Source organism: Gracilinanus agilis, chromosome 6 (genome assembly GCF_016433145.1).
Source record: "Gracilinanus agilis isolate LMUSP501 chromosome 6, AgileGrace, whole genome shotgun sequence".
Lineage (NCBI taxonomy): Eukaryota > Metazoa > Chordata > Mammalia > Didelphimorphia > Didelphidae > Gracilinanus > Gracilinanus agilis.
In genome coordinates, this window is record NC_058135.1 from 256784550 (window position 1) to 256797318 (window position 12769).

The following is a 12769-nucleotide window of genomic DNA, read 5'->3' on the forward strand; positions in this document are numbered from 1 at the left end:
TTCTAGCCGAGCTTCCCGAGCGGAATGAACGTGCGGGGCATCACCTACACCGAATGGGGTGTTTCATGGCTAAACGAAGGACTGGGAGGAATCCTTCCCAAACGGGCATCTGCGGGTGAAACAGTGATTTTAGGATCTTTCCCGAGTCATCCGACTTTCACTTAAAACAGGGAGCCTCCTGGCGGCCCGTAAGCCGACGACGCGGCCTTCTCAGGAGCTGTTTCTGGAACGCGGCGCAGTTACATCGGAACTTGTTGTGGAAGGAAATGGAGCCTCTTGTCAGCCGGTTGAGCCGAGACAGGGCATTTGGGTAAAGTGCAGACCTGCCCGGGACGCCGGCGTTAAAGAGGGACGAATTTGCTGGAAGTGTTGAAATGTGTCTGTCATGACCGCTAATGTGGAAATAAACAGGTTTTACACAGATTCCTGCGTGTAATGAATCTTGTCTTCTCAGTAGGTGGAAGGGGAGGGACAGAAATCAGGACTGAAAATTAAATTTAAGAAAAATTAAATAAAAAAGAAATGTATCATCTCTGGCTTCTAAATAAAAGCAGACGGGGGGCATGGAGCTGTGGAGATCCTTTTATTGTTAAAAGAATTGGTGTTTTTTTTCTTTCCATTTTTAACTACAAAACAGATTCCATACATTCTGCCATAAATAAAAACAAACAGTAAGGCAGGACTTTACATGAGCAAACAGAGTAACTTCCAGAACAAGTGAATTAAAATGTTTCACAATCATAAGCCATCCAGTTTTTAAAATAAAACTGTTGAAAACCAACAAGGCTTCAAGTGTGTCGCTTAGACATCCTTGAAGAGGGAACAAAATGTGGTTCAGACATTTTGCACTATTTCCCCATTTTATAAACTTAATTTTGCTCAAAGCACAAATCTGTTCAACATTTTAAGACCCACCTTCTAGTTGGCTTTTAAATTTTTATTGAGAACCATTTGATAGAAAGAGGCACCGGCGACGGCACTTTGCTCCCAAGATGCTCGTGACAAAGTGTCGTCTCTTTTCAAGGAAGGACTTAAGAGGCAAAAAGGGGCTTCTGTACACAAGTCTGTCTTTGGCAGGAGGCTCTGCGCCGCTCTCACCGGATTCTCTTCTGCTGCCGCGCTCTGTAGATGTCGTGGATGGGCGGCACCACGGCGCCCTTCTCCTCGTCCTCGTCCGAGTCCTCGTTGGGCCGCTTGACCGCTTTGGTGAGCACGGCGCTGCTCTCCACGGGGCCGTTGCCCTCCACGGCCAGGTCTGGCACCCCCCCGGTGATGATCCTCACCGCTTCGTCGACGGCTTGGAGAGGAAGGACAGACAGACGGGCGGCGGGTTAGCCCGGGGCAGGCCCGTCCCTTACGGGGGCTCCAGAACCGCCGGCCGTTGGGCCTTTATCCCACTTTAGAGCCACTTGAAATAACGAAACACAAAACCCCCTCCTAGACCAGAGCTGGTCGTTCACGCTCACCAGAATGGGAGGAAGGTTTTGTGGCACTTTTGTTGGCATCACCGGGGCGTGCCCACACGTACACACTTATACACATACACACGCACACACACGCACACACATGCACACACACGCATCCTCCCGCTCCCAGCCGCTGCCTCTGATCCCCGTCTGGCTCCGGCGCCCTTGGCAGCAGCACAAGGTGGGGGCCCCGTGGGGGGACGGTGAGGGGCAGAGCGAGGAGCCGGCGGGGCTTCGGGAACTTACTGCTCGGGATCTTGCATCTTCGGAAAATCTCCATCAACTCATCCACTTGCACAAAAGGGCCCTGAGTGCGAGAACAGAGTTTATAGTCACAGCCACGCAGGGACGGGGCCGCTTCCAGCCCCCCTCCCCAGTGCCGGGCCTGTGGGTGCCCACCTGGAAGCAGACGGGGGGAGGGAGGAGCTTCATCAACACCACGGCGGCGGGGGGCACTGGGAACACTCCCCCGGGCACGGGGTGGAGGCCGGGGGCTGAAAGGGAAAGAAAAAGCGATGAGGCGGGGGCTCCGGAGGGCGCAAAACCTCAGCACCGCCTCCAAGCCGTCACCCCTGGATGCATGAACCCCAAGATTCGGCTGAAGGGAGGAGCCGCTGCTTCTGCCCCCCCAGGGGTGACGGGCAGGCCAGAGGAGGAGGCCACGGGCCGCCCCTGGCATCCCAGCTGGGGAGAGGCCCGAACCTCCCCCTAGAGGCTGGGAAGGCCGCGGCTTACGTGCTAAGTGTCTCGGCTGGAAGGGGATCATCTGCTGCGTGTCCGGCTTGGGATATTCGGGCTTTCGGTCCACTTCGTCCTTCAGGACAGGCACTATGGAGGGAGCCACCACCGGGTCGGGAATGATGGTCGCCAGCTTGGCCCGAGAGACATCCTGAAAGCAGAGAACAGGAGAGCTGAGGCGCGGGCAGAGGCCCGGTGCCCACGCTGGCACCCCTGACGCGAGGCGCTGCCCGGGGGCACAGGGCCGACACTGAGCCGCCTTCGCCTCTCCCGGCACCTCCTGGGGGGCATTCCAGGAGCTCCCACAAGGGCTTGGCCTCAGAGAGGGGCTCAGCCTAGTCTCTCCCACCCCAGATAGGCCCGTCCGAGCATTTGCCAGGCCCGACAGAGACCCTAACGGCAGTGAGGGCGGCTCCTCGCACCTTGCAGGCCTCCGGGGGTCACACTAGCAAAGTGATCCCCATTTCTGGGGTCATCTCAGAATTGTGCCCACCACAGAGTGCGGCTTTTAGAGTCAGACTCTTCCCACTGCTCTAAGCTGCCCAGGTCACCCTGGCAGCCGTCTCAGGAATCCCTTCTTCTCCTCCTTGGCGGGCACACCAGTTAGAGACGAGGGCATCTCGGCCTCTAAGGACCTGCCTCCCCACCCCACCCCTGACCTCTCTTCTGCTTGGGCCGAGACAGAAAGTAAAGGGTTGGGGGTGGGCAGCGAGGGGGCTCATGAGACAGAGCCAGGCCTAGTCCTGGCTGGGTGACCCTGGGCCAGTCACCTAACCCCTGTGGCCCAGGCCTTACCACACTTCTGCCTTAAAGCCCTATTTAGTGTTTACTCTAAGCCAGAAGGGAAAAGGTTTAAAAAAACAAAAGCCACCACCCTGGCACTGATCTGAATCACACCGAGGTGACGGACTAGCAGTGCAGAATAACATGCATGTTCTCATGTTTGCCCAACATGATGGAACTTTTGGCTGCACATTTATTTGTTATGAGAAGGCAGGGGATGACTGATTTAATAATAAATGAATAAATGCATCAAAAATGCAAGAAATATATAAAACAAAGTAAATTTCAGAAGGGCCATGTGACAATTTTATTTTCATCATTTCAAAGTTAATATATGTAAAAAATAAACTAGGGAGCACCTAGGGGGGCTCAGTGGATGGAGAGCCAGGTCTAGAGAAGGGAGGTCCTTGTTGGCCTCAGACACTTCCTAGCTGGGTGACTCTGGGCAAGTCACTTGACCCCCATTGTCTAGCCCTTATCCCTCCTTGGCCTTGGAAACAATACACAGTATTGATTCTAAGATAGAAGATGAGGGTTTAAAATTTTTTAATTGAAAATAAATAAACTGTTAACAGGTTCCCGATTTCATATACAAGCTTCTTTTACGTTTTTGGATTACTGAAATGTTCATGTTGATGATTACGATTAAAATAAATATTTTTTAAAAAGATCTGCTTGAACTCAGTCAGATATTTCTGGATTTGCAAGGGAAAGTTGGTGTAAGGTGAAAGGTGAAAATTGTCTTTGGCCTAGTGGATAAAGTGCCGAATTTGTGACGAGGAGATAAGTTCAGATCCTATCCCATTCTTACTAGCTGTGGACTGTGGAGCAAGTCACTCAACCTTCGCCTCAGTTTCCTCCTTTGTAGAATGGAGATAATAATGTTTGTACTGGATTCTTGTGAGGAAAAAGAGCTTTGTGAGCTTTTTAAAGGAAAGCCAAAGTAGGGCTTTCTGTCAAAACATTCTTGAATTTTCATTAAAAGCTAGTTTACCCAGAAGTGAACATATTATATTACGGGTTTCCCTTCCACATCATGAATTTCCCCATCTTGATTTCACTAAATTGTGGGTTGGCATAAAAAATTAAATGGGAATTTGGGAGGGGGGGGTTTGCAGAAGTCACAGACAACACGTGAAGGCCAGCAGACGACACAGAAAAAGTTTAGAAACTCAGAAATGCATAAAATATATGTATAGTATTGTATAATAGTAACATATTTTATTTTTCATACCATAAATATACATAAATTCTTTTTTAAAGTTAAAATAAGTAAAAAGTTAAAGTTTGTGAAAAGAACATAAAAGCCAGCAGACAACACACAAAGGCTAGAAATGTAGAGATATCTTAACATTGACCTACATATAGCCTGTGACCAAATACTGAACTCACATTTTACAATAAGGTATTGGAAACACCCCATAAAAGAAAAAGAAAAGATTCCGACTTCTTCTCTGGTACAAAGGGAGGGCCAGAAAATTTTATACAGATTTCCCAGATCGTGGGGGTGCCATCCCCTAAGCCCCGAGATGTGGAAGGGATACCTACATAAAGACATAGCGTTTGCAGGCCACAAATACTTAGATCAGTCTGCCACTGTGACAAGCCTGTGGCAACTGTGAATTCCAAACAATAATGACTACAAATCACTGGCTGATTTTCTCATCCCTTGCACTTTTGAAAGAAATGAAATAAAGAAGACAGGGAAGGAACAGAACCTTTTTACAGTTGCCTTTAACACACCATCTGGCTTTAAACTGGTCCTGGAGGGCCCAGGACCACTCTTTTTGCATACAGAGTTCTCTTCTGTTCATGAGAAGCACAAAGAAAAGATAAAACAACTTTTCTACACATAAGCAACTTCTGGGGTTGCTTAAATGTTCCACTGTTCCCTCGGCCCCGCTCTGGCTCTGTGTTTTCTGAGGGCTCAGTGCATAGTGAAACTGAGTTCAGTCTCAAGATCAGATCATTCCACCTGGGGCCTCCAAGGCCTCCTGCTGTCAGGGTTCAGATGCCTCAATGACAAGAAACACTGCAGGAGGAACGAGAGGACAGGGTTTCCTTTTTACTGCATCTTAGAGACAGGAGCTATTTCAATCAACTAATCAATCAATAAACACTTATTAAGCACCAACTATGCGCCAGAACTAAGTTTGGTTCACAACTAAGAAACTGATTCATCAATTTTATGGGCAGCATCTGGAACCCCTCCCCCATAAAAAAAAAGCCACTTTTTAAGTTAAAAAAACCAAACCAAAAAACCCAGAAGAGTGTGAAGTATAGGGAAATTCATAGTACTTTGCTTTTCCTTTTTAAATCCCCCATTCTCTCTGGTTTCTGCATCCCTGGGCACTGACAAGAGGGAGGTTGGCAAACTTGATCACTACTTCTGAATCCATCAGTATTTCCTATGGTTTAATGCTTAATATATTGTAGAGCTGAGAGGAGGAAGATGACGGCCATCCCCTGGAAAGTGGCGATCTCCTCCTCTGCCACCCCCCTACCCCCACCCCACTTACCTTATAGCCAAGAGCCTTCAGTTCACTTGCAGAGCAGGGATACAAATCCATGAACTTGTACCTATCGACCAGTAATGCTGTTTCCTTGCCTTCATATTCTTCCTTGAAGGCTGTAAACCGTCTTTTCTCCACTTTCAGGATACTAGCAAGATCACCGATGTTACTTTCAAAAGCGAGGAATCTGGCCCATATTTCTCTACCCAGGAGAAGAAAGGAGAGGAGGTAGTCAGCGCCAGGTGCCCTCTGAATGTGGTCACATCCGACTTCTGTCCTTGTTCTGGGGGGCCTGCTCAGTAGCTCTTCTGCAGGGAGGGAGCCCCCAAACTCTGCAGCCCTGGCTAGTGTGCTCGGCTCCCCCCGAGGAGGACAGGTGGTCTGTGGCCTCAAAAATGAGGGGTTTATAAATTTTGTTGGGTAGTTTGGTTTTCAAGTTAGTCTTAAAAGGGCCTAAGTTCTGGACCTCAGGAAGACCCTTTGACTAAGGCGAATTTTGGATGGTGCCTGGGGGGGAAAACCACAATATTTCTCTGTAAACGAGAGTCATTGAGAACTGCCGGGCTGGGTATAAGAAATGTTTAACAACTGGCTGTCTCCCCCTCAAAGTAGGCATGATACAGTTTAACATTTTCTCTACCACTTTCTTAAGTCTAGACAATCTACAACACAATGACTGACTTATAGTATCTGTTGATTTCTAGAGTGTAAATGGAACATGTGGCAATCTGGTTCCCGAGAGCTTCCACTGGCTGAACCCTTATTCTGATAGCAAAGTGGGTCAGACTCAGAAAGCAAGCTCAGATAAAAGTGAAGTAAAAACAATTAGCAAGGACATTTGAATATCAAAGCAGGACAAAATTCAGGACTTAGAAGGCTTAGATGGACTACTGCCTTGGAGAGATTATTAAAATGACCATCTCTGTAGGAGCCTTATATCCAAGGGCCAGAAATGGTCAGGGTCAAGACACCAAAGTAATAATAGAAGTTAGCAAGCATTTAAGTGCCTATAATGTGCCAAGTCCCAAGATATAAAGACACAGAAAGCAATCCCTAATGCCAATGGATAGAAGTACATTTATAGCATGGTCCAAAAGTCCAAGTACCCTTTTAAGTACAGTCAAAAGAAGCAAAAGATTTTTAGGTACGCTAAAGCATGTGAGATGAGCCAACTGAATGGAAACTACTTATCTAGAAACTGGACCAACATGGACAAACTATTTGATTTTTGTTTTGTGTAAAAAAAGAAATATACTAATTAATCTGCAAAGGTATCCCCCCCCCCCCCCCCGAAACTAGGTTTAAATGGAAATTTATCACAAAGTCCAAATGTCTGGATAGATGTGGTCTTCATGACCTAATCCTTTTGGGTAAAACTTACCCAGATTTCTCAGGTGGAAGGCTTCCAGAGGTTAATACTCGTTCAAACAAAACTCGGGTATTATTGTCCTCTATAGAGGAATTCAAGAAGAAAACATGATTAAAATTACCTGATATGCATTTTTAATCCATAAAATTCATAATCAAATGCAAATTAGTTCTGAGTTAAATCTTCTAGTATACAAGTCATGAATCTAATTTTAAAGGGTTAGATTTTATACTTTAATACAAAAGGCATCAAAAATCAATTTGTAGAGAGTTGGATTTAAAAAACGTTGTGCATAAAGAATTATGGGCTTCAAATTCAACCATTTTTTAAAAAAAAAGACATTAATGTACTAAGAAGTCAGGGGTGAAGGGTAGAGGGGATATTGTGCCTAGGACTAACTTTTTAGACAGACTTTTAATTATCTGCTTGACCAGCAAATACAGCACACCTGCACTGAAGTATGAACATTTTTGCATGGATTTACTATGTTAAAATAGTAAAGCAGGGGTGTAGTTAGACTGTCTCTATGATACTTCTGAAAGTATCATTTGCTACTATAACTTCTTCAGTTTTAAAATTCAACAAAGAATGGATATGAGAATTTTAAAAGATGAGCATACTGTAAAAAAATAATTATGGGGCAAGCCTGAGAATGTGATTTACATTTTTGTCTGTTAAAATATCCAACCCGATGCATTTTTCTGCACAGTCAATAATTTCTATTGAGGAAAATGGAAGGAGTCTCTCCCACTTCCTGCTTTAGGTGCTCAAATTTAGACTAGATTCCTAGACATCTGGAATTTTGCCTCATAGTTTCAATTATTGCCTCCTTGGCTATAGATAAGTCTGTACCCAGCAACAGAGTTAACTTCCCAACCAGGGTCCTCAGTTGTTCAATCGGCAATTTGGGGATTATTATTAGTGTCCTCTATAATCTGCTGTTTTTCCCTCTTTGTTAATATTTCATCCATAAAGATGTCAAAGTCCAAATAAGGAGGATTGTAAAGCTTAACTAAGCGCTTGATTGAACTGCCTTGCAACTCCCATTGGGTCTTCTTCATATTTTGTCAATATCAGCTTGTGAAAACCATTTGTGGAACACAAGATTCACTATACCACGCTCTGGGGACACTGTGGGTACCTCCCTTAGAGGGAACATATGAGCTGGTTTGCTTTCTAATGCTTCTGTTTCCTTTCTAATTTAGTTGGTTTATCTGATTTAGTTGCACCCCCTAATTTAGCTGCTTCATGTTCTTTCGTTTGTGCCACTGTCCCTTTAGTCTTGAGTAATTCCTCATATTGGGTTTGCATTCTATCTTTTAGTCTCTAGAAAGTTCACTTTTAACATTAGATCATTCTTTGCAGGAGTTTGTTTGATGCTTGCTTTTAAATGTTTGAACACGACTGCCAAAGATTCAATCATCATGTAAAAGCACATGAAAAACAATAGTAGCACAGGGACATAAGAGATTAGTTGTAGGAGTGCCAATGAGAGTAATGGCATTAGAAAGTCATAGGCAAGTAAATTCTGTATATATTCTAGTATAATAGTGAAAATGAGAGAAGCCATATCTAACAGAAAAAATTCCATGGTGATTTTATGTAGCTGATTCACCAGGTTTTCTGAGAGCACAAAGTCTTTGTATCAAGGTGACTGGGAGATGGATTTTGGAGCCATCTAGAGTTCAGCTCACTGTTACTACAGCTCACAGCGAAACTCAGCTCTGGCTGCTCTAACAAACCCCCTGCTGAGATAACACTTCAAACTGCCCAAGTTGACAGCTGGACCCTTAAAACCAGAGTTTCTGGTTCTTTGTCCTTTGTGGCTCACCAAACTGTAAAAATAATTATGGGGCGAGGTACAAAATTAAAGGGCAAAAACTATGGAAATAAAGGTTCAAAACTGTTTCAGATACTTTTGATAGATGTACTCAAAAGTATCTTTAGTGATAGAAAGTGAAGCTCATAGATGAACTTCCCTTCAGGGCCAGGAGCAAGGAACGCTAAAGAGACTCTTGTAGAAAAATAAACTATTTATTTAAAATATTTAAAAAATATAACCCTAATTCTAAGGGTTTCTAAATCCACCTAAACAAAACTCCCAGGTTCTGCAAGGAACCACTTCTCCTGTGGTTCATAGGCTACACTACTCCTCTCTGATCTGACTAACCCAAATTTATACTATTCTAAATAAAACTACCACTATTATCCTTAAAATTCTTAACTTCCCCTTTAAGTTATAAAAATAACAAAGGCTAGCTGGTTGAGTCTCAACAAGAATCAAATTAGGATTCTAAGCCTTAACAGACTCTGAGTCCAAACCAAAGACCAGGGTTTCTTTGGTCTTCTCAGAGTGAAATCAATCTCTAAACCGTAATAGATAATCAATAGTGTTTCCCAAGGTGGAAAAGAAAACACTAAGCTCCTTCAGGTCTTTCACTCAGACAGAGAAAGAGAGGCAAAGATGTCTCCTTCTCCAGCCCTGAGAGAAAGTCCCTGTGTGTGACTCTTGCCAACTGCCAGAGACCAACTTCAAACTGCCCCACCCAGAGAGAGTAACTGTCACAGGAAAACGGTTAAACTGTCAGCATTTGAAATTAACCCTCAGCTCTGTTTGAAACTAATTCTTCCTCAAGCAGCTTCTCTACTTCTTATCTCTAAACTAATAAAACAATACTTATTTTCTAATGTCATCCTTATAATACAAATATAATAGGTATCATTTCTCATCTCCTCAACGGGTAAAGAAGGGTTGAGGGAGAGAATTCAGAATTGAAAAGAAAAATATAATTTAAAATAAAATGAGGAAATCAAGATGCAAGACAAACAGAGGGAAAAGGCCTATCTTGTCTCTGATTAACGCATTTTAATTATAGCAAACCATTTAATAATAGCAAACCCACATTAGCTCATTTAATCCCCACAACAACCCTGTGGCATACTACAGGTTTCATTTCCCCCATTTTACAGATGAAGAAACTGGGGTTTAGGGAAAGGGAGTAATTGTAATTTGCAGCCCCTTCTCTTAAGCCTTTAATAAAAATGAGGGTCAGAGGGCAGCTGGGTAGCTCAGTGGATTGAGAACCAGGCTTAGAGATGGGAGGTTCTAGGTTCAAATCTAGCCTCAGACATTTCCCAGCTGTGTGACTCTGGGCAAGTCACTTAACCCCTATTGCCATCCTTACCACTCTTCTGCCTTGGAACCATACATAGTATTGATTCTAAGATGGAAGTTAAGGGTTTAAAAAAAAAATGAGGGTCATATTTGAACCCAGGGCCTATCCTGCACTCCCCATGCTATGCTGCAATGAGTCAAGGCTTCTTTTTATAAGGTAATACATGAGTCCTTTTCCTTCTTATAATTTTATACTCTATTATACCCTCTTCCTGCTCCCATTTCAGCAGATGGCAGCTTTACCAGAAAAGAAGCCAGGCATCTGGCCATCACTCATCTCTCCTGACCATCTACAAATGCTTTCTTGGTTCCATCTCGAGAAAGGCACCTCCTTTGTGCCCCTTGAGCATTCCTTCCAGGTCTTTGTCTCTCTCTCGCTGCCTCTCTGCTCCCCTTCTCTCCTCTTTTCTGTCACCATTTCGTGGTCCCTGTCTCTCTGTCTCTCTCACTGTCTTTCTCTGTTTTATCTCTCCTCTTGTTCTCTCTAATGTTTTTCTCTCCTCTCTCTGTGTCTCTCACAGGTCTCCACTGGAAAAGGAAACAATTTCAGTGGGCTTCTTTCAGATAATTTCATAGAAGATGGCAGCTCCAATACCAGGAAACCCAGGCTCCCCTCATAACCTGGTGACCTGTTTACTGGCCTGCTCTGAACTTCAGTCTGTTCAGTGAAGCCAAGAGCAGCTCCTGCTAATTACAGGTTTTACAGTTTCCCAGTGCTTTTCCCCCTCTGGGATCTCATTTAATCCTCATCACAGTTTGGGATGGGTGCTGTGAGAATTACCATTTTACACATGGGTTCAGGACGGGTAAATTATTTGCCCAGAGTCATGAAGCAGGATTCAAACTCAGAGCTGACTCCAGGCCCCTCCTCTAATCTTGGTATTTCCTCCCAGCCTCCTCCAAACTAGGGCTATTGTGAGGAAAGTCTTCTGCAAACTGACAAATGGTAATACATGTGAGGAGTTTGATAGTCATCTAATTTACTTATTTTACAGTCAACATTTACTTACCATTGAGGTGAGACAGGTAGTCAATATAGGCTAATACATATTCTGGAATGTCCCCATATTTTTTTAACCCCAGTTCAAATATCTTAAAGGCCACTGATTTATCCTAGAGAGAGGAAAAACAAAACAAAACAAAACAAAAAAAACTCATTTAAATTCAAACTCAGGTAGTTAACTATGTGCTCAAAAATGGCATATTGGAGAGCAACATGATCAAAACAGCATCAAATGAAATGATGGAGCTGCACCAGCCAACATCCTGAATGGCTGAATGATACCCAATTTAGAAAATGGTGGAGATTTGAGGTCTGCCTCTGTGCATGTTCACAAAGTCATCCTTAGACCCAATAAGATTGTGCAGATACTTCCCTCTGATCTGGGGTAACCACATAACATGGATCCTGAAAGCAGCTTGACAAGGATATCCTTTCAAATCCCAAGGAATTAAGCTAAGTAACTAATTCTACAATGATTTTCAATTCCAATAATATTCCTCAATAACAATTTTTCTAGACTAAGTTTTTAGGATATTTCAGCATTTACCTTACTACAGTAGTATTCCATTAATGCTGCAGTAACATAGACATGATGGCGCGTTCTAGTATCCTCTCTTGCCTTCTTAAATATCATTCTTCCAGATTTGATACCTTCTGCTCGCCTTGCAAACTTCATATATTGAATATATACCTAGACAGAAAGAAGGGATTTTTAAAAGCCACTCATAAAGAAAGAACACTATCCACATCCAGAGAAAGAATCATGGGAGTAGAAACACAGAAGAAAAACATGATTGATCACGTGGTTCGATGGGGACATGACTGGGGATTTTGACTTTAAATGATCACTCTATTGCAAATATTAATAATATGGAAATAGGTTTTAAACAATGATACATGTAAAACCCAGTGGAACTGCTTGTCGGCTCAGGGATGGGAGAGGGAAGAAGGGAAGGAAAGAATATGAATCATGTAACCATGAAAAAATATTTTAAATAAATAAATTAATTTTAAAAACCACTCATAAAACCTGAGAATATATTCGTATGCTGTTGAGCTATAATAATGAAGAATCCAAAAGTCTGAACCACATTTTATTCTCTTCTTCATTAACTTACACATGAGAGAGCAATCTTGATCTTTCCAGAAATGAGAAGATATAATTATAGACCCAGCGTGTAAGTATTAACTTAAGTCATTTAAGTAGCATTCAAGTGTTGAAAGTGGAGATTTTTCCCAATGTAAATACTGTAGCATTCATTTAACTCCAGTCAATTAATTTTCTTCATGCTAAAGATACAAGGATTACCAAGGATTATACAATGGAATCTCACGAATATTCTATTCATCATGGAGCAGGTTATAGGCCATTAACCTAAACTTCTTCCCAAGGCCATTTAGTCTCAAGTGCCACCTCCCTTCTCTTGGACCCTGAAGACAGTGTTATGGCAATTGTCCAGAGTGGCCACATGCCAGGCTTTTCTGGAAGGGTGACATATGAAAGATAGGCAGGCTGCTTATTCCTCTTATTTCATAAAGAAAAACACTAAAGGAAAAAGAAAGCCTGAAAAGTTACTACTCACCAGAGTAGGATCAATATCTTCAATAGCCAGGAGTCGGTTGTAAATGCTATGCACCTTCTCGTATTTCATTCGACTCTGAGGTGGTAGAAAAGATATTGAAACATGATAAATACACACAGCACACATCTAAATCCGTATC

The 12769-nt window shown here is 43.3% G+C and overlaps 1 protein-coding gene across 1 annotated transcript in view; it reads right to left on the minus strand.

Annotated features, from left to right (window-relative positions):
- Nucleotides 1-562: 562 nt before the first annotated feature.
- The window catches only part of CSTF3 (cleavage stimulation factor subunit 3), a 79557-nt gene continuing 67350 nt past the window's right edge, over nucleotides 563-12769 (minus strand). The window contains exons 13-21 of the mRNA XM_044681564.1: nucleotides 12631-12705; nucleotides 11595-11738; nucleotides 11055-11157; nucleotides 6882-6951; nucleotides 5507-5702; nucleotides 2202-2355; nucleotides 1866-1960; nucleotides 1713-1773; nucleotides 563-1297 (exon numbers count right to left, since the gene is read on the minus strand). Coding sequence (XP_044537499.1) covers nucleotides 1095-1297; nucleotides 1713-1773; nucleotides 1866-1960; nucleotides 2202-2355; nucleotides 5507-5702; nucleotides 6882-6951; nucleotides 11055-11157; nucleotides 11595-11738; nucleotides 12631-12705 — 1101 coding nt within the window. The 3' untranslated portion in view covers nucleotides 563-1094. The remainder of the gene's footprint in view (nucleotides 1298-1712; nucleotides 1774-1865; nucleotides 1961-2201; nucleotides 2356-5506; nucleotides 5703-6881; nucleotides 6952-11054; nucleotides 11158-11594; nucleotides 11739-12630; nucleotides 12706-12769) is intronic.